Source organism: Ochotona curzoniae, unplaced genomic scaffold, assembly GCF_017591425.1.
Source record: "Ochotona curzoniae isolate NIBS_2020 unplaced genomic scaffold, NIBS_Ocur_1.0 scaffold_4701, whole genome shotgun sequence".
NCBI classification, from domain to species: domain Eukaryota; kingdom Metazoa; phylum Chordata; class Mammalia; order Lagomorpha; family Ochotonidae; genus Ochotona; species Ochotona curzoniae.
This window is the reverse complement of record NW_024467122.1, coordinates 62,183,563-62,202,470: the sequence shown is the minus strand read 5'-3', so window position 1 is coordinate 62,202,470 and position 18,908 is coordinate 62,183,563. Positions and strand designations below refer to the sequence as shown.

General features: G+C 35.6%; 1 protein-coding gene across 15 annotated transcripts in view; it reads right to left on the bottom strand.

Annotated features, from left to right (window-relative positions):
• The window catches only part of TCF12 (transcription factor 12), a 318,581-nt gene that overhangs the window by 50,849 nt on the left and 248,824 nt on the right, over nt 1-18,908 (bottom strand). The window contains exon 1 of one of the 15 annotated variants that reach the window (XM_040969734.1): nt 8,042-8,282. The exons of 12 other annotated variants lie outside the window; for them this stretch is intronic. In XM_040969734.1, coding sequence (XP_040825668.1) covers nt 8,042-8,110 — 69 coding nt within the window. In that variant the 5' untranslated portion in view covers nt 8,111-8,282. Of the gene's footprint in view, nt 1-8,041; nt 8,283-18,908 lie in introns of those variants that run through there. 2 more of the 15 variants (XM_040969736.1, XM_040969735.1) reach the window with 2 other exon arrangements.

The window sequence follows — 18,908 nt, the reverse complement described above, 5'->3', positions numbered from 1 at the left end:
TATAAATACATAAAATGGGGACCGGCGCCATGGCCTAGCAGCTAAAGTCCTCGCCTTGAATGTACCGGGATTCCATATGGGCGCTGGTTCTAATCCCAGCAGCTCCCTGCTTGTGGCCTGGGAAGGCAGTTGTGGATGGCCCAAAGCCTTGGGACTCTGCACCCATATGGGAGATCTGGAACCTGGCTCCTGGCTTCGGATCAGCAAAGCATCAGTCGTTGTGCTCACTTGGGGAATGAATCATCAAATGGAAGATCTTCCTCTCTGTCTCTCCGACTTTCCAATAAAAAATAAAATAAATCCTTAAAAAAATACATAAAATGTTTTTAATGCTTGCAATTACAACAGAAAGAACAGAAATGACCACTGACTTATAAATCATTACCGAACGATGGAGATAATGATGCTCAGGTAATAACTGAAGGCCTTCAGGGAAACACAGAAACGAAGGCTAACCACACCCACTAAAGAAACAGCTTCCAACCCTTGAAACTTTTGAAACTGCATGGTGAAATTAAACATCACATTAGAGGTAAATTTTTTTAAATGCTGGTCTTTCTAAATAGCCTTTGAAAAAGATTGGTTTTTTAAAACTTTTGGAAATGATTCACAAAATCCCTAAACTACTATGCCATTTATATACTAACACAAGTTCACAATTTTTATCATAGTGAAAATATTTTGAAGTACATGACTCTGAAAGAGTCCCATCTAAAAGCATTTATAGTACAGGCTAAATAGCTTTACTTTTGGTATCTTAACCATAGCTTACACAAACATAGATGCAATGTTATGAAGCAGTAGTTGTGCCAGTCTTGATTTTTCAGATCAAAGGGTTCTTGCGGCAAAGAGCAACTGATGTGGTCTCAAAGACTTTATTAACTCCAGATGCAGAGAAATAGTCAGCCAATTCCACAAAAAGAGCAAGTCTCTCTTAGTTAGAATCAGTACTGGCCACAAATTAAAACCAGACTGCTATGTCATCTGATCACCTGCACACAGATGCCAGCCTTTTTTTCTCGTTAATGATCTAATCATACGTTTAAATCTCAAGGATGATTTTGTATCACAACAAACAATCTTAAAATTAAGAGAAAGGAATATGTACGTTTTAAGATGATTAAAATCTACCAGGAGTTAAACTATTTTAAAGGAACAGGAAAAGGTATAATTAAATAGTTTAAACTGGTCTGTTAAAATACAGTAGACAGACATTTTCTTCAGAATTTTAGGCCCTATTTCAGAAGGTCAGGCTTACAGTCACTATCATAGGGTCGTCTCTTCCCCCAAGTAATTACCTTCCCCCTCCAAGAATGATGGTAAATTCTGAGTGTCAGACAGACTAGACTGTCGGTGAAAGAACACAGCTAAAACCTAACAGATGCCTCCCTTTTACAAATAACTCTGGCTGAAAAGAACAATTCCACAGTAATATCATAGATACACACATCCTACCTACCCCAACGTAACTTTTAAAAGGGGATAACATACTTTAGGAATGCATATTTGCAACATCACTTTTTAGTGATTACACAGTTATCCTTGGAATGTTCTAATTCCTTCTACCAACTGGGGTAAAACTGACAATCATTTTTTCCTGCTTGGTCCAGTTTAGCCACATTGGTTGTTTACTAGAATCCTGATTCCAATGCATCCATCCTATAGTTAACACTGGAATTATCCCTGCCAAGCAGAGCGCAATAATTTTCTGGAATTGCTGAGAAAAGATGGAAAGAAGATTTTGCAGAAAAAGACAGATAATCTTTTTATCTGGTTACATTCCACAGTAAGACAGAGTAAAAAAACACCATCATTCTTCATTCTTTAAAAGGAAAAATGATCCACAGCCTGTGTGATGGCTGACAAGGTTTTGAAATGGAACAAATGATGAAGTATGGAAATTTTCTTTAGTATGAGAGAGTAGTTATGTCTTTTAATTAAGACACTCAACTACAGAAATGAGATGAATGCGTTAGAAGTGTGCTGCCCAGATGAGGTTTCTGTGACGATAGAACTATTCTGTATTTATGCTTCTTGATACAGTAGTCTTTAGTCACGTGGCCACGGAACTTGCGAAACGTGGATAACTAGAACTGAGAAACTGAATGTTACCTTTAGTTTTACTGACTTAAATCACTCTCCTTTACTCAGCAATTTAAGATTATAAAAATGTATTTTAAGGAAAAAAATACTATGGAAGTCTCTTAAGATATAAGGTCTGTAAAAACCAAAGACAGTATGAACTCTGAAATATTTTGGGGACAGCTTCATTTAATTTGTGGGCTTTTATTAGTTTTCTCATGAAGATGGCTTGAATAATAGTCTGAAGTTACAAAACATTCAATATTAGTAATTCAAATTAATGACATTCAATACCACTAAGATATATTCAGTATGATTCTGAATGGATGTCCGATATGGAAAAGGTTTATATTAATAACAGAAATTGACCAAGGTAATAAAACAAAATCAACTGAATAATCTGTCCTATCACCATTATTTCAAAATGCACACACAATATTATACCTAGGAACACATACTTAATGTCTTTTAAAATACATTTTATATTAGAAAATAAAAGCTTTATAAACTCTAGCCGAGTATCTAAATGTGAAAGACAAAAATAAAATTGAGGTTAATGGAAACGAGAAAAATCCCCAAAACTTAAACCCTATACTTAAAATTTTAAGTAAAGCTCTGGAACTATCATTTAAAAACACATATATTTAAGAATCAACACTCAAAAACTCGGACAATATATCATTGCAAGAACCTATTTAGTGTTTAATTATAGATCAACCTATGTTAAGTTATGCACCTAGTTATATACACAAACAAGTTAACTTCCATTTCTGAATTTTTGTATGATCTTAATTTAGCAGAGGCACTGCTTTGAAGAGTAAATAAAAATGTTCCTTTAACTATCATACCCATATACACTGCTTCTCGGCCTTTTGGCTAAGATCAAGTGTAATTATTACACCCATACATGTAAGAATGAGGGGCAAGGTTATCTAAAAATAATTTGCTATACATTTTTCTAATCATTCTGTACCTATTATTTTGAATCAACACTGACCTTCTGTATGCTCTTCAGATAATAATCATATACCTTTCATCTAAACGGTAAAATCTGTTTCAGCAATGTATAGCTTCTGATTTCCCTATTCTTTGTTCAACATTAAAATGTAACCCCCCCCCAAAATGTGATCCCAGAAAAAACACAAAATTTTAAAATAAATCTGTAGAACAGCAATCCAATTTAAGAATCTTCCAAATTTTGCCATAAGTATAATCTGCTATTAGAGTGTTTACGGTAATTCTAAGCCTAATGGGGGAAATATTTAGATAATTCCAGTAAAAGGACCACAAGAACTGAAACCACAGGCATCATAAAACAAAATATCTAAAGTATAAGTACTGACTCAGGGACATACAAGCCATCTCTATGGAAGGTTCTTTACAACTCATGAGCAGGCTAAACACACAAGCGGAATTTCAGTAGAAGTTTAAATGTTTATATTTTTCAAAAGTTTATTAAATAAGAGCACCAACATCTTTTTACCAAAACTTCCAGACATGTTTAGGGGTAAAACAAAGTTAGAATTTCCTGTCTAGCCATTATTGGAAAAAAGAATCCCAATTTTTGGTACAATGCATTGTAAAATATATCACTGCTTTGGCTGTGTAGTGAGAATAGTAGGAAATTACTAATCTTTAATTTTGAAAAAAATTATTTAATCAAGTTTATTTTTATTATCCTAAATCACATTTCTAGGAAAGAGTCTATGGGTTTTCTTCTATAAATGCTAACGTTTTTCTAATAACCATCTTTTTTTTCCCCTTGAAAGATTAAACTATAAGAATTTCTAATGGATAGAGCTTGAAATTTGCTCGCTCAAGTGTGTTTCACCTCTCAGCTACTTACATTAAAAGAATCTGACTCAACAATAAGGCACCTGAACTTCTTCCTTCATGCTCGCGAACAAACAGAAAGGGATACAAATTTGTCACTCAAAAACATCAGTAAAACTGACCAATGATAATATGCACCCTCCTGGCAGGACCTTAAGGTTTTAATTCCCTGGTATTTTTTATCCAGTTGTCTCAAGGAGTAGAAAAAAAAAACAAAAAACTTTATTGGGGTAAGAGATTATAGTTTCATATACTTGCTATTAAAAAGGTAGAAAAAGCAAAAGTAGATTTATGCCAAAGTATTCAACATATAGTATCTGCAGTTTCCTAGAAAGATAATTTTTATATGATGCAATATTTTCCATATTGCAAAAATGATATCTAGCTCAAGTAGGTCTAAAGATTGGATATTTGAATTTATTAAACTGTGCTCTCAAATGTGCTTTCTTCTTTCACACAAATAATCTCTCAAAAGAACAGAAATGATGCTCCATATTCTCTCATACTGGTTTCTGTGCTTTTAATAACTAGAAGCACTTATTTTTTTTTTTAAGAAGCACTTATTTAAAGAATAAGTCTGAGAAATGTTCAGAATATAATTTTAGTTGCTTTCTTTTCTTCATTCTTAGAGAAAAGAAAAAATCGCTTGGACAAGCAGGTGCCAAAACCATAGCTAAACCAATTTACAGAATAATAAATTATATCAGAACAGCAGACTTGCCAGTTTAATTTTCTGAGTTTTTAAACGTGTCTAGGATAGTTTTAAGCTTTCCATTTTTAACAGAGTAATAAAAAATCAATTAGCATTCATACAATTGTTATTGATCTTGTATACAAAATATTAAGAATGGGCTACTGATTTTTAAAGTTACTTTTAATTAATTAATTAATTAATTTACTTTTACAATTCAGTATATCTTAATACTAAGGACAGTAAGGGTACAACTAGTTTAGCTTTTTGGTAAGGAGACTTATATTCTTGGATAATGCACAAAGAACATCTGCTTTTGCAAATTGGTCTGGGTTCAAATTCTGCCTGCAGCACTTATTGAATAGAACTTAGTAAGTTATTTAACTTTCCCTAACTCCATTTCTTTCATACATAAAATGAAGTTTGTAATATCTACATGACAGTCTGGTTACCAGACTTCAATGAGGTAAGTGTAGAGCTCCCATCACAGTTCCTGGCCCAGAAGAGCCCTCAAAATCATGCTTGTTGTCCCTCATTTCCCAAATTCCATCTAAAGAAGCTCAGCATCCAAAATGTGTTTTTAGCTTGAGGTTTAGACTTTGGATTTCTGCACTGTCTTTCATAAGATTAAATTAATCCCCTGATACAATGAAAAGACCATCATGTCTGTACTTGCTGCTGCTTTTATAACTGGAGTATTTTGTAGCATCTGAGTTCAAGATCTAGAAAAAACTGAAGCTGATTAAATCAGAGAAGGGCTGAAACTCCAAAACATTCAAAGTGAAGAAAATACAGGGTCCTCTCCTCCCTTCAATTTTCCTTTCCTTTACCGGGCACTTTCTACTTTTGTGTATAAAGAATGCATGTTTAATCACTGAGAAAAACTGAATTGAGACTTAGTTCTTAAAAGACTGCAGAAACCTACTGTTTTCTTGCTACTTTAATAACTCCCCCAAAAGTATAACGTTCAAAATAGTTTCAATTTCTCTATCACTAACACCTATTGGCATCCTGCAAAGGATATGGAATACAGCTATACAAGTTACACATAATTATAGCTTGCCTTTTCTTTTCTGCATATATAAGCTTAAGTTTGTTTTATTTACAAAAATACTGACTAGGTAATCTTAGCAATTAAATATAAAAAGGTTGTTCATCTCTGGCTGTTTTTTCTTGCAGTGTATTTAATCTAATTAAAAGATACCAACTCAACTTGAAAAATTAAAAGCAAAAAATCAGAAAAAAGGGGAATGATTTCCTTAAGAACTTCTAATATATGTAGTATGATAAACTTGAGAGCATATCAGCATTTCAAAATATTAATCTGTTCTATCATCTTAAATTTACAAAATCTACTTACCATAAGAAATACATAAAAACTCTAAAACTCAAATGATGAAGTATTTAACTTACAGTCAAGAAATACTAATAAAAGTGCTAGTTTAACTATGAAGCATCATTAGGCAGTTCACCATATGTATTAATATGATGTATTTATATAATCTTTTAAAAAATATTTATATAATCTTCAGAAAATGCAGTGACATTCCACATGATTTTCTTTGGAAGGAAACTGAGGATTTGTTAGTAAAATATGCTTTCAAATAATTTTTAATATTATTTCTCTTAATTATTAGAGAATAATCTTAAAAACTAGAGGTAGTTTAAAAAGACATATAAGTCTTAGGCATTGTGACTGAGGATAAGACAACATATCATCACTTCATGCATTTTTCAAGAATGAAGTCACCTTTGACCTATAAAGACAGACTATCAATTTTAAGCCTAGATTTTACCTTACCAGCTATATCATCTGAAGCCTGGAAATACTTCATACTATCAAAGCTGTCCCCACCATACCCCTCCCAATGTAGAACAAAGAGAAATGTTGTGACGGAGTGAGATTTGTGCTCTCAAAAGACTAAAACAGTCTCTGAGTTACAATCTCTGACTTCGGGTTGAGTAAGTGATCTGACTGAACTTCCATAAAAACACGCTCACATCCACTTATCATCTTCAAACGGACTGTTTTACTCAGGGTGGGACACAAAAGAAAACTATCTGCCTATCTGAAAGAGAACTGGCAAGGCAAGTATTAGGGATCATATAATTTCACTTATATCACCTATGTAAATTGGATCCTCACAGTCTCCAAAGCTCTGCTTACATGGGCAGCCTGAACACACACTTGTAACAAGCTTGAGATGTTCTGGCTCAGTCGTCACTTATTGAAAACGTTTACTCAAAAGTTCATAATCAAACACTGGCCAAGTCCAAAAAGGCCAAACTAAGCGATCAATGAATGAAAAAGCACCTTTATTGGTACTCAGTACCCGGGTTATAGCCAATTTGCTACTTTTAAAACATCTTAACTGGTAAAAAATGGAACGGAAAAACTACCTGTTTTTATACTTATTTTACAAAAATATAGTTGAATTTTCTTTATAACTTCAAGATGTAACATTAAAAGTGCTCCTTTCTGGTGACTAAGCCCACATACACATTTTTAAAATATGAAATCTGAGGGGAAATTTTTCTAAAAGACAGAAGAAGAAAAAACAAAATTTCTGACTTAAGCTGAAATACATATTCATTAAAGTAACATCTTTCTCATCTTCATCAAGTATCTTACAAAGGTATCTCCTACTGAATCTTTCAGAGAAGCTTACTTTCTTTTCATAGCACACAAAATCTCTTGGCTCAATGATATTTTTTTCAGAAACACAATAAGTAACACTAAGTAATTTAAAGAACAAGAAAGTCCGAGTAACTGAGAAAAGTATTATTTTAAAATTCTAACCATCTACTATAAATGGAACAGAAATACATTCTTTGGAAAATGTATATATAACTGCATTCTTTTAAAAATAGTGATTTACTTTATGAATCTGCACAGGGTCAAAATCCTAGTTTGATTAGAAACAGATGGTATCCCAGAAAAGTCAGGATCTGGACCTGAAACTCCAAACAGGAAACACGGCCCTCCCTAGCTGACTGCTTCACTAATCATTCCCAGAGCTTCATACTTGTTATTTTTATGAATATCCAAAATGACTTTCATCTTTTCCGTCCATGTGGAAAGCACTGAGGCATTCACAATATATGCATGTGCATATATGTATTTTGTATAGAGTATATGTTTAAAATATTTGAAAACATCAATATAATTACTCTTTCAAACCCACTGCTAGTGAAGATATCAGGCTAAAAATATATCACAGGCATGTTTTTGTCCTATAAGGTTTTTAAAAAAATAAAAAATAGTACTACTGAGTAACTGAGATGATGACACAACTTCACTGACAGTACTTAGAAATACTGAATTTAATGTATTTCAAGAAGGATAAACAACCTCACAGGTTTCAGTAAAAATATCTGCATTGCTTTTCATTAAACAAGTTAATTAAAAGCTATAGGAACAAAGAAAAGGCTTACCGTTTTCCCATTGTAGTAATACATCAAAGAATTGCTGCCCATTCCAGGGACAGGATAAGCACAATACATGTTGATTTTGAAAAATGTTAGTATTTGCAGCTAAGGCACACAGCTTCTCTCCAAAACATACATCCACACAGGGAAACAGAGTAAGTCTTCAGCACTATGCATCCGCACATGGATCTACTCAAAAGGAACTTATGCAAAATAGGACTGAACCAACTCACCCAGCACGGAGGGAGGGTTTATACTCTAAGTAACCCTTTCAATTTCCACCAAGTTCTTGTTCTGGTTGGAGGAAACCAGTAAGATAAACTTTGGGACATTAAAAAAAGTTACTTACAAAAGCTAAGTAAACAAGACAGATACAGTGGGCTGAAGATACACATTGCATGAAATTATACTCTCTGTGTGTGTGTCTTTCTCTCACACACACACACAAACGAGGGTAAACTGACAGATCTGCTAATCTGTTTTTAGTTTTAATTAAACTAAAGCACTTGTGGAAGGGAAACCTTGCTTGCTACACCTCCAGCAACATTACCATCTGGCACGGTCTAAAGTTGCTTCCAACTTTGATAAACACATGATCAAGCAATCAGGAATTGGAAACATTGAATCATGCGTAACAAGAAGGATCTAGGCAGTTAAGCCTTACAAAATCACTTCATGGAGAAAGCTGACTATCATGTAAGCACCTCTTAATCCTATGGCACAGACCATAATTTTCTTTCTTAAATTATAAAAATTATATTAACAAAATACAAACACACTTATTAAATAACTATAATTTACTTGTTTTTAAAATAGAAACATTTCATGATATAACCTTCTGTAAGAAAGCTCCTTAAATTCATAATTCACATTATCAGTTAAAAATTGATCTTACATTGTGGTCCTTTAGATTTATCTATTATGTACTAAGCAGTTTAGTAACTAAACAGTGGGGGGAGGGCAAGAGGAGGGGAAGGGGGAACATCAGAGCCTATGAAACGCTGTTATAAAATTAAATGCAATAAAAAAATTAACTAAACAGAAAAAAAACCTTCAAAGTCCTATTTTATTTTACATTAAAGTATAAAAAGTTGGTGTGTACAAGACAAAACACACATTTTAGCTAAGGAACTAAATAAAAGCTCCTGGGGGTAAATCTTCCTCTTACTATGTTCATTACTGGTTCTAAGAAATATTTTATATATTTTATGCTAATGCTAAAATTTCTCAGGAAGGAAAAATAATTAAAAAAAATTTTTTTAAACCATTATACTCAGAAATTTAGTTTGAGGCATTGCTATGTTTCATACACACAGATATTTTGCTGCTTAAGTTTTTAACAACTTCTGCTGTGGAGTCTAACCCAGAAAAACAGTGAAGCAACTTTTCTTCTCTTTCCCCCCTCCCATAACACCTCTTTGTACCATGTCTTCTGTCAACGCCTCGTAGGTTCTAATAGGACTGTGTTAAACACAGGACAGAGTTTACAAGCTGGAAAAAGGGGCACAGCATTTTCTTTAAAGCACCGTTCACAAAGCATAAATCTTGTATGAAACATTCTAGAAATGCTCTTTAAGGGGCCGAAAAAACAAAAAACAATCCCATTGTAATGAAACATATTGATCAGATTATAGTTCTAAGACAAAAGCAAACAATGCAGTCAGCTAACTTCACAATGTTTTAAAAACTGATAGTATCAGAACAACAATGAAAGCTCCCCACACTCTCCAGATACGGAAAAGCTAAGCAGCAGCTGCAAAAGAACATCTCCACGCAGCAGACTATTAAAATGCCAGTCTGCAGAGTGGCGTGTGACTTCCTCCCTCCTGAGAGACCACAAAGACCCATTTCAATCCTTGGAGAACTGTGTAAAAAGCTTTGATTTACAATTAACAATGCCATGCCTTAAAACCATTCAACTAAATTTTAGTCTTTCAGCAGTCTTTCTCTATGGGTAGAACAGCTCCGGATAGAAAAAAACAATTTAAAAAGGAAAACCAATTGTTCAAAATAAAATTTCCTCTATTAATTATTAAAATTTTCAAAATTACAGCAGAAACTCAGGAGGAGTGGGGAGAAGGAAACCACAAATTACTGACAATATTTGCAGCATTTTCTTTGTGTAATCAATGCTTCAACTTGAGAAAACTTTTCTATATGGGGTTAAAAGAAATCATCTTGTATAGTTTTTATAGATCCCTTCTCTGATGCCTGACAGGAAACACAGTAAATACAATACTGTGTGACAGAACCAAAGACGTAATATGAATCCAACTACAACTATGCAGCTTTGGCAATGACAGTAAGAGGAAAAATTTAACATTTCATTGTCAGTTCTTTCTTTTAGATCTCATCAGATAATATTCTGTGGGGAATAAGCAAAGATTCAGGTAAAAAGAGAGTAAAGCCAAACAATATGAAGTTCTTTGTTCCAAAATCAGTTTAATAAACAACTGGGAAAGAGTACGTTAAAGCTGAAACCTGAATGTGAAACACTGGCTTTAAAATAGCTGAGAAACAAATTAAAACTTTTGGCTTTTAGTTTTCATTTCTCCTCTGAAAAAACACAGATAAAAAGTCTGTACTTGTGTAGGCTAAGACCTCCTCTTCAATACACATCACAGTCACTTTGTAAATGCTACCACCCAAATTGAGAATGGATGTTAAACTAAACATATACAAAAACTTTAAAGCCTCATACCTTTATAGTTATTTAATAATGTCTTAAAGAGCAAATCATCAATGAAACATGTTAAATTATGTAAAATGTTTCTATATCCTATTTGTATGCTTATGACAAGAATTTTTAAGTTTGTGACTCCAAAATATCATTTTAAAAAGTCTGTTTTATCTGAAAGAAACCAAAACTAATAGTCATTTGCTTCATCACAATTACAAATTACCTTCTATGATAAAGTCTGTTTTCACTTCCTCAAAAATATGTATTAAAAAAAACCCCATAAAACTATGCAACAGCTGCAGATCAATTTTTTTCCAAAGGAGAATCATATTACTGGAAAAAAATGCATATAGATGGATCAAGTGCTGCTCTAGTCAACACAGTTGTTTAATCTTTGTCTTTTTTTTTTTTTAAAGGAACATGTCAAGGGTTAATCCTGTGACTCAGTCTGACAAAATGAGTCAGCTGGAGACATGGCCAATTTTCAAAACCTGATTTCAGACAAGTGTACAGTCCACATAGGGGCCTGAAACCCCATGCACTTTTAAAGCCTGAATTGGTTCTACACCCAAGTTCTACATTAATCACTTAAATACTTTCTTCTAGGATTATATGATCTGACTCAATATTCATATTCTCTGGTGCAACAACTTAGAAAGAAAAATTTTATTGTGCGACAGCCACTGTGAATACCCTTGTAACATGATTAATGAAAATGTCAAAGAGAACCATTAGAAAAAGTCATGTTGGAGCCACACATCTTTCACTGGCATACTGATGACTCTTGGTTTAAAGATTAATTGTATTATATACATAACTTTCACTCTTTCTAAAAGTTTCTGGACATATGTTTATTGCTATTAAAGCAGTCATCAACACAAATCTAAAAAAGGCTATCCTGTGCTTTGCCTAACCAATGGACTTCTTTAAAGAAGATGAAAGAAAACATATTTTCAGGAAGTGTATGACTTAAATTTTTGTTTAAATACCAAGCTTCCATGCAAACCATTTCCTCCCCTTTTTTACCTTTTCCTCGGTTGAGAAAAAAGACCTTCCAAAAAGAACTACATGAAGTTTCTTGGAATTACATAGTGCTTTTATCTGTTTTATTAGCACACCATTATTTCTGATATTTGAATCGTTGAAACAATTGTTTTATAAACCCTTCCTCAAACATAATGTTTTAGCCAGTAACATAAAACTTTGCAAAGATTTCAAAAGAAAATTTTCACTGAACTGAATTACAGATTTTGAATTAACTATTGTATATTGGTTTCCACATAGCAGGCATTCTGCTATCCCCAAAAGTCAGAAGGCAACGCTGGAAAAATATATGTAAAACCCATTAATAGAATTCTTCATGAAATGATTCAACATTATTTTTAAGTAAACCAATTCTTGGAAAACAGACTTTCACTGTAATAAGACAAATTTAAAAGTTCACTTACAATTAATGTTATGAAGGAACTTTAAATTATCCTAAAAGGATGAAACTCAGTAAAAGTAAATTATTAGTTGCAAATGGGCAAGAGAGTGAGGACAAAGAGGAAAGGAAGTGAAAGCACTTACAAGTGGGAAGCTAGAAGGAGAGACTCCTTCTCCTCAGGGAGGTGTTAGAGTTGCCTGCTAAGTGGGCATCTCAAACGGGCTCCAGCTCCTGTCCCCACTGTTCTAATTTATAATCCAGCTATGTGAAGATGGTCCAAGCATTGGGATCCCTGCCACCCACACGGGAGACCTCATAGAAGCTCCTGGCTCCTAATTTTGGCCTAAGTCAGGCCACTGTGGCCAGCCAAGGACCACAATAAATGAATCAGTGGTGTTAAGATCGATCTCTCCACATGTCTATAACTGACTTTTAAACAAATTAATGAGTATTTAAAAAAAACCTGCTCACAATTATTTTGTCTTTTAATTTGGGTAGAGATGAACTGTGAGTTAAGCTATATTCCAAACACACAGTACTTTGAATCTTGCTAACTAAATCAGACACAAAACAAAATTTCAGGTTTTATGTTTCTAATCTGTGCTACTGTGTTAAAAAGACTAAGCTTTCAACATGGTGTTCTAAACTTTTTAAATATCCACACATTTTAAAAACTACTTTCACAAGACAGAAAAGAATATGAAATTCCAGTGAAATAGCACACACTTCTTAATCCAATCATGGAGAACCAATGCATATTAAATTCTTTTTAAAGATTTATTTTTATTGGAAAGGCAGATACACAGAGAGGAGGAGAGACAGAGAGGAAGATCTTCTGTCTGATAATTCACTCCCCAAGAGGCTCCCTCAGTCAGAGTTGAGCTGACCCGAAGCCAGGAGCTACTTCTGGGTCTCCCACATGGGTGCAGGGTTACAAGGCTTTGGGCCATTCTCCACTGCTTTCCCAGGTCATAATCAGGGAGCTGGATGGAAAGCTGGGCTACCAGGATTAGAACCAATGACCATACAGGATCCCGCTTTGTGCAAGGCAAGGATTTAGCCATCAGGCTACTATCCTGGATCCTAAATTCTGAAGATAGTACTTCTCCAGCCTGGTTTGATGGCTCAATTGATCGTTGCAAGTGCTGGGATCTCATATGGATGCTGGGTTCATGTGCTGGTTACTCTACTTCTCAACCAGTTCCCTGCTGTGGCCTGTGAAAGCAGTGGAGGGTGTTGCCAAGTGTCGGGACCCTGCACTCATTTGGGAGACCAGAAAGAAGCTCCTGGCTTTGGATCAACTCAGCTCTGAAAATTGCACCCATTTGGAAAGTGAGACAACAGATGGTGCCCATAGGGGCCATAGTGCATACTAGGCAAGGACTTTTATCCACGAGGCTACCATGCCAGGCCCTAATGCATGTTCTATTCAAGAATTACTTTCTCCCTGCTAACAATCCACCAGTAAAATTGTTTCACTTATCAAAATTCCATTTTTACTTATTATATTTACTTGAAAGACACAGAGATGGGCATGCAAACGGCCTCTCCCCATCTACCACTTAGCTCCCTAAATGCCTGCAACAGCTGTGCTTGGTAGGTGGGTTGCAGGCACCAAGCACTTCAGTTATCACCTGCTGTCCACTAGGATACATATCAGCAGGAGGCTAGACATGGTAGTGGAGCTGGGACCTAAACTCAGACACTTCAAATGGTATGCGAGCACCACAAACAGTTTCAACCAATAGGCCAAACATCCTTCCCCACTATCTTTCTACTGTGTAAAAAACTTCAAAAAAGACCCCGAAGACTTGATTTTGTAATGCATACTTGGCTGATTTACTCTACTAAACATTTTTTCCAATTAAGCCTGACTGCGAATATCAAAACTTATTTCAGACTTAACACTGGACATTGAAGATTAGGGTATGCACTAATACACAATTACTATTTGGATATAGGCTTTCAAAGAACAGCATTCCAAAACACAATTTTCTTAATTCAAAGTGATCAAAGATGCATACCAAAATACACAAACTAGCATCTGTCTCAAGGGGCTTAACAACAAAATAGAAAATATATTTGTTTAAGTGATGCAATTAACTATTTAAAAGATACATCTTCAGGGCAAAACAAAACCATCTTAATCATCTTTCTGACATCCACACAACTACAACAAGGATGAATGATAAGTCTTTTCCTTTAGAAGAGACTGCAGACATCTCTTCCTGAAGTAAACAAACAGTATCTCTGTGATATCAGTGCTAACAGAACAGACATCATTAGTAATTCCTTCAAAGAAGACAGAACTATGCTATGTTTACTGAGAATTTCTAAAACCTGAAGCAAACTTTTTTTTTTAAAATCAGAAACTCACTAAGACAAAGCAGTTATAGTAGAGGGAAAAAACAAAACCCAAGGATTATGTATGTGTGTTGCTGTAACAATTCCTGCATCTCTTCTTGACTGGCAATCCTCTTACCCCAGGGGAATTGTGGCTAGTCACTTCTCTTTCACCATTTCAAATAATAGGGTAACGGAATCATTAACTATGTTGCAAGTAGATAATTTTCCTGCAGATGGCTCTATAATCACAGGACTGTATACATACTTAAAAACCCCATAATAATGATGAAGAGGATCCCCAGTTTTTAAATGTTTCAATAGAGCAGCAGTTCAGAACTTTCATGACTGGCACAAAGTTCTGTACACTGACTTGACAGGCAATGTAACAATAACATGAAGCTATCACAAAACAAATTATTTAAATAACCTGCAAAGGTAATCTTCCTGAATATGATCTTAGGTCAAGTTAAAGCTACCTTTAAGAGGCCTGTGCCATGGCTTGAGTAGCTTAAACTTCCACCTGAGGCACCAGAAGCCCACATGGGTGCTAGTTCCAGGTAAGAATGGTAGAGTAATAACATTTATTTTTGAATAGTTAAATATTTAGAGCCTAAGAAGCTACCAAACTCCTGTCTCACACTTAGAAGGATCAAATAACAAAGCAATTAATTTTTGCCAGACTCACTAGAAAAAAATCATGTAGATTATGGTTTTATAAAACAACTTACAGTTTGAAAGATTTATTTTTGTTTAAAAAGGAGATTTATAGGGCCTGGCGGCGTGGCCTAGCGGCTAAAGTCCCTGCCTTGAACATGCGGGAATCCCATATGGGCGCCGGTTCTAATCCCAGCAGCTCCACTTCCCATCCAGCTCCCTGCTTGTGGCCTGGGAAAGCAGCCGAGGATGGCCCAAAGCCTTGGAACCCTGCACCCATGTGGGAGACTCGGAAGAAGTTCCTGGATCCTGGCTTCGGATTGGCATAACATCGGCCGTTGCGCTCACTTGGGGAGTGAACCATCGGATGGAAGATCTTCCTCTCTGTCTCTCCTCCTCTCTGTATATCTGCCTTTCCAATAAATAAATAAATCTTAAAAATAAAAAAAGAAAAGAAAAGGAGATTCATAAAGACAGGAAAGATAGAGTTAGAATTGTGATCTTCCACTCACTGGTTTACTCCCTGAACAGCTGTAACAGCTAGAACTGGACCAGTCTGAAGCCAAGAGCCAAGAGCATTCTCCTGGTCTCCTATGTGGGTGCAGGGGCACAAGCTCTTGAATCATCTTCTGTTGTTCTCCCAGGCACAGTAGTAGGGAGATGGATCAGAAGTGGGATCTGAATCGTTACTCACATGAGATGCCGATACAGAGCCTTAACCCAAAACAGCAGCACATGGGCCCCAAAAGGGTCTATCTTTAAAGAATTGTTTCTTGTAAATTCTACTGATCACTCTCAATGAAAGCAAAATATAACTATATTGTTCATAAACTAACAGGATACAAGAGTGTCAATGGCACCATTTGAACATAGAGCAAAGCAAAACAAACAGTATTTTCATTATACCTCACGAATAAAGGTGATAATGTCACCCTAAAAATGGAAAGTATATTTAATAGGAAGATTGAGAAATAGACACAAACTCTTTCCATATTTATCTTTATAATTCCATTTTATCACCAAAACAATAATAGTCTTTCTATAACATATTGGTATTCTCTGAGATAGGCCAGCTCAAGCTTCACAACATGGTAGATAGATGAGTAATTCCAAATAGTGCAGAAGTCAGGAATGGAGGATCTAGCTATGCCTCCTGAGAGGCATGAGAGCTCAGGGTGGGTCATTAAATCTTTTTAAAGCCAGTTTATCATTTCTGCAGAAAGCAAACATCAAAGTAGGTCAAAGATCTTCTAAAGATTTCATCACTAATAAAACATTTTATTATCCACCCTACCCAAAAGCTTTGAATTCCTATTGTAAAACTTTGTCTCCCAAGCTCTTCTTTAGTGAATTACAATGAATATTTTCCCCATTAAAATGAAAAAAATCTCAAAGCCATGTAACTGCCATTTATGCTTCTGACTAAAAGGGCATGGAACACTGCTATCATTGAAATAATTCCAGTAGGATATTTGACATTGTATTAACATGGATAATTTTATTTTAGAGAACTATACAAAGTGTAAACTTTTCTAAAACACTGTGTGTGTGTGTGTGTGTGTGGTGTGTATTTTAAAGGATGTATTTAGAATCAAGATGGCAGCACAGGGTGCAGACATGTTTGAGATGACAGAGAATCATTAGGAAAAAGCTCAGAGAGCAGATTACAGAAAGACAGGGGTCAGGCAAGTCAACAGGGGGTACCTGCTGACCCCCCAGACAAAGGCAGCAGACGATGGCAGCAGAGCAATGTTACAGGGAACAGAAAACTCACCGCCACTGGTGAGCAATGATCTGGACTCCATCAACAACCAGGGATCCAGTGGGGGCCACAGATCAACCAGTGCAGCAGCCAGGTGGGAGTTTGGGTTCGCAAGGGAAGCTCGGAAGGTGAAGGCAGGCTGGGACTGGCCAATCCTGCCAAATACTTTGGCCCAGCAACGCATGAAAGGGAGCTGTGGACTCCATGGGGCAAACTGGAGGCGGTTGGAGCTAACAGCACAGGGATCAAACATCAGTGTGGGTACGTTTCTGGCTAGTTACACCAGGATGATACCGCCATCCTGTGGGATCTGTATAGTCCCAGGATCTGAAGGCCAACAGCCCCAGCTCTTCAGCAGTGCCCAGCTGGACATCACATCTTGTGTATCTAGACAAGATCAGCGCCACCAACAAACCAGTTATCTGGACAGTTGGCACATTCCTCCTAATTCAGAATACTGACTGAATATAAAAATTGACTTGTAGACCTGCAGATAATATATCTTAGAAAACTGCACTAAGGAGAATAATCCGCCAAATAGGATGGCAATGTCAAAAGTTAAAAGAAGAGGCAGAGGCACAAGGAATGTTACCAAAGACTCCCCAATAAACGAGCAAAAGCCTCTACCACTCTCAGAGTTAACTAAGGAAGATATTGAAAAAATGGGAGACACAGAATTCAGAAAACTCATTATAAAGCTGACCAATGATGAGAAGCACATAATATAGGAGGTCAAAAAGTTTAAAGAAGAATTGGAAGATATTTCCTGTCACCAGGGGGAAGCAAACAAAAAGCAGGAAGCAGAGCTAGGCCAAACTAAAAAAAAAGTATCCAAGAATTAAAAGATATGATTAATAGGGCCAACACAAGAATTATGGGAGTTGCAGAGGGAACAGAAAGAGAAACTGGGATTAAGGGTTTATTCAATGAAATAATAAATGAAAACTTCCCTAACCTGGAGAAAGAACTGGAAAACAATATACAGGAGGGTCACAGAATTTGGTACAATTAAAAGTGAACCTCACCAAGACACATGATAATCAAGCTATCCTCAGTTGAAAACAAGGGAAAAAAAACCCTTAAATGTACTCGTGAGAAGAAACAAATGACCTTTAGAGGAACCCCAATCAAACTCACAGCTGACCTCTCAGAGGAAACACTACAGGCCAGAAGAAAATGGAATGACATATTTTAGACTCTAAAAGGGAAACATTTTCAGCCAAGAATAATGTATCCTGCAAAGCTCTCCTTTGTCTTTGAAAATGAAATAAAATTCTTTCATAATAAAGAAAAATTCCAAGAATTTGTCTCCTCCAATACTGGCCTACAAATAATATTCAAAGATGTTCTCGTGAAAGAGAAAAGGAAAAGCAGCTACCAAAACCAAAGGCAAATGAGAACATCCCACTAAAGGGCAACAGAAGACTCAATCAAAGAATAACCCATTGCTAAGATGACAGAACCAAATTGTCAGCTATCCATATTAATATTGAATGCAAATGGCTTAAACTCATCAAACAAATGCCATAGATTAGAGGACTAGATCAAACAACAAAACCTATCTATCTCCTGTTTACATGGAGACACATCTCATGAACAAAGATCAGAGGAAACTAAAAGTAAAAGGATGGCAAAAGATTTTCCAAGCGAATGGTAAGGAAAAATGTGTGGGGGTAGCCATTCTTATACGAGACAATATAGACATCAATGTGAAAAACATTCAGAGAGATGAACATTAAAAGAGATCAAAAAATCAATTAAGCAAGAAGAGATCTCCACAACAAATGTATATGCCTAAAATGCCCAGGCATCCAGTTATGTGAAACAAACATTCACGAACTTAAAGGGAGAAACAGACTTCAATACAATCATAGTGAGTGACCTTAACACCACATTAACATCAATGGACAGATCAAAAAAACAGAAACTCAGCAAAGAAACATCAGAATCCAAATTCTAGAGCAAATGGACTTAATTGATATCACTGAACCTCTCATCCTACAGA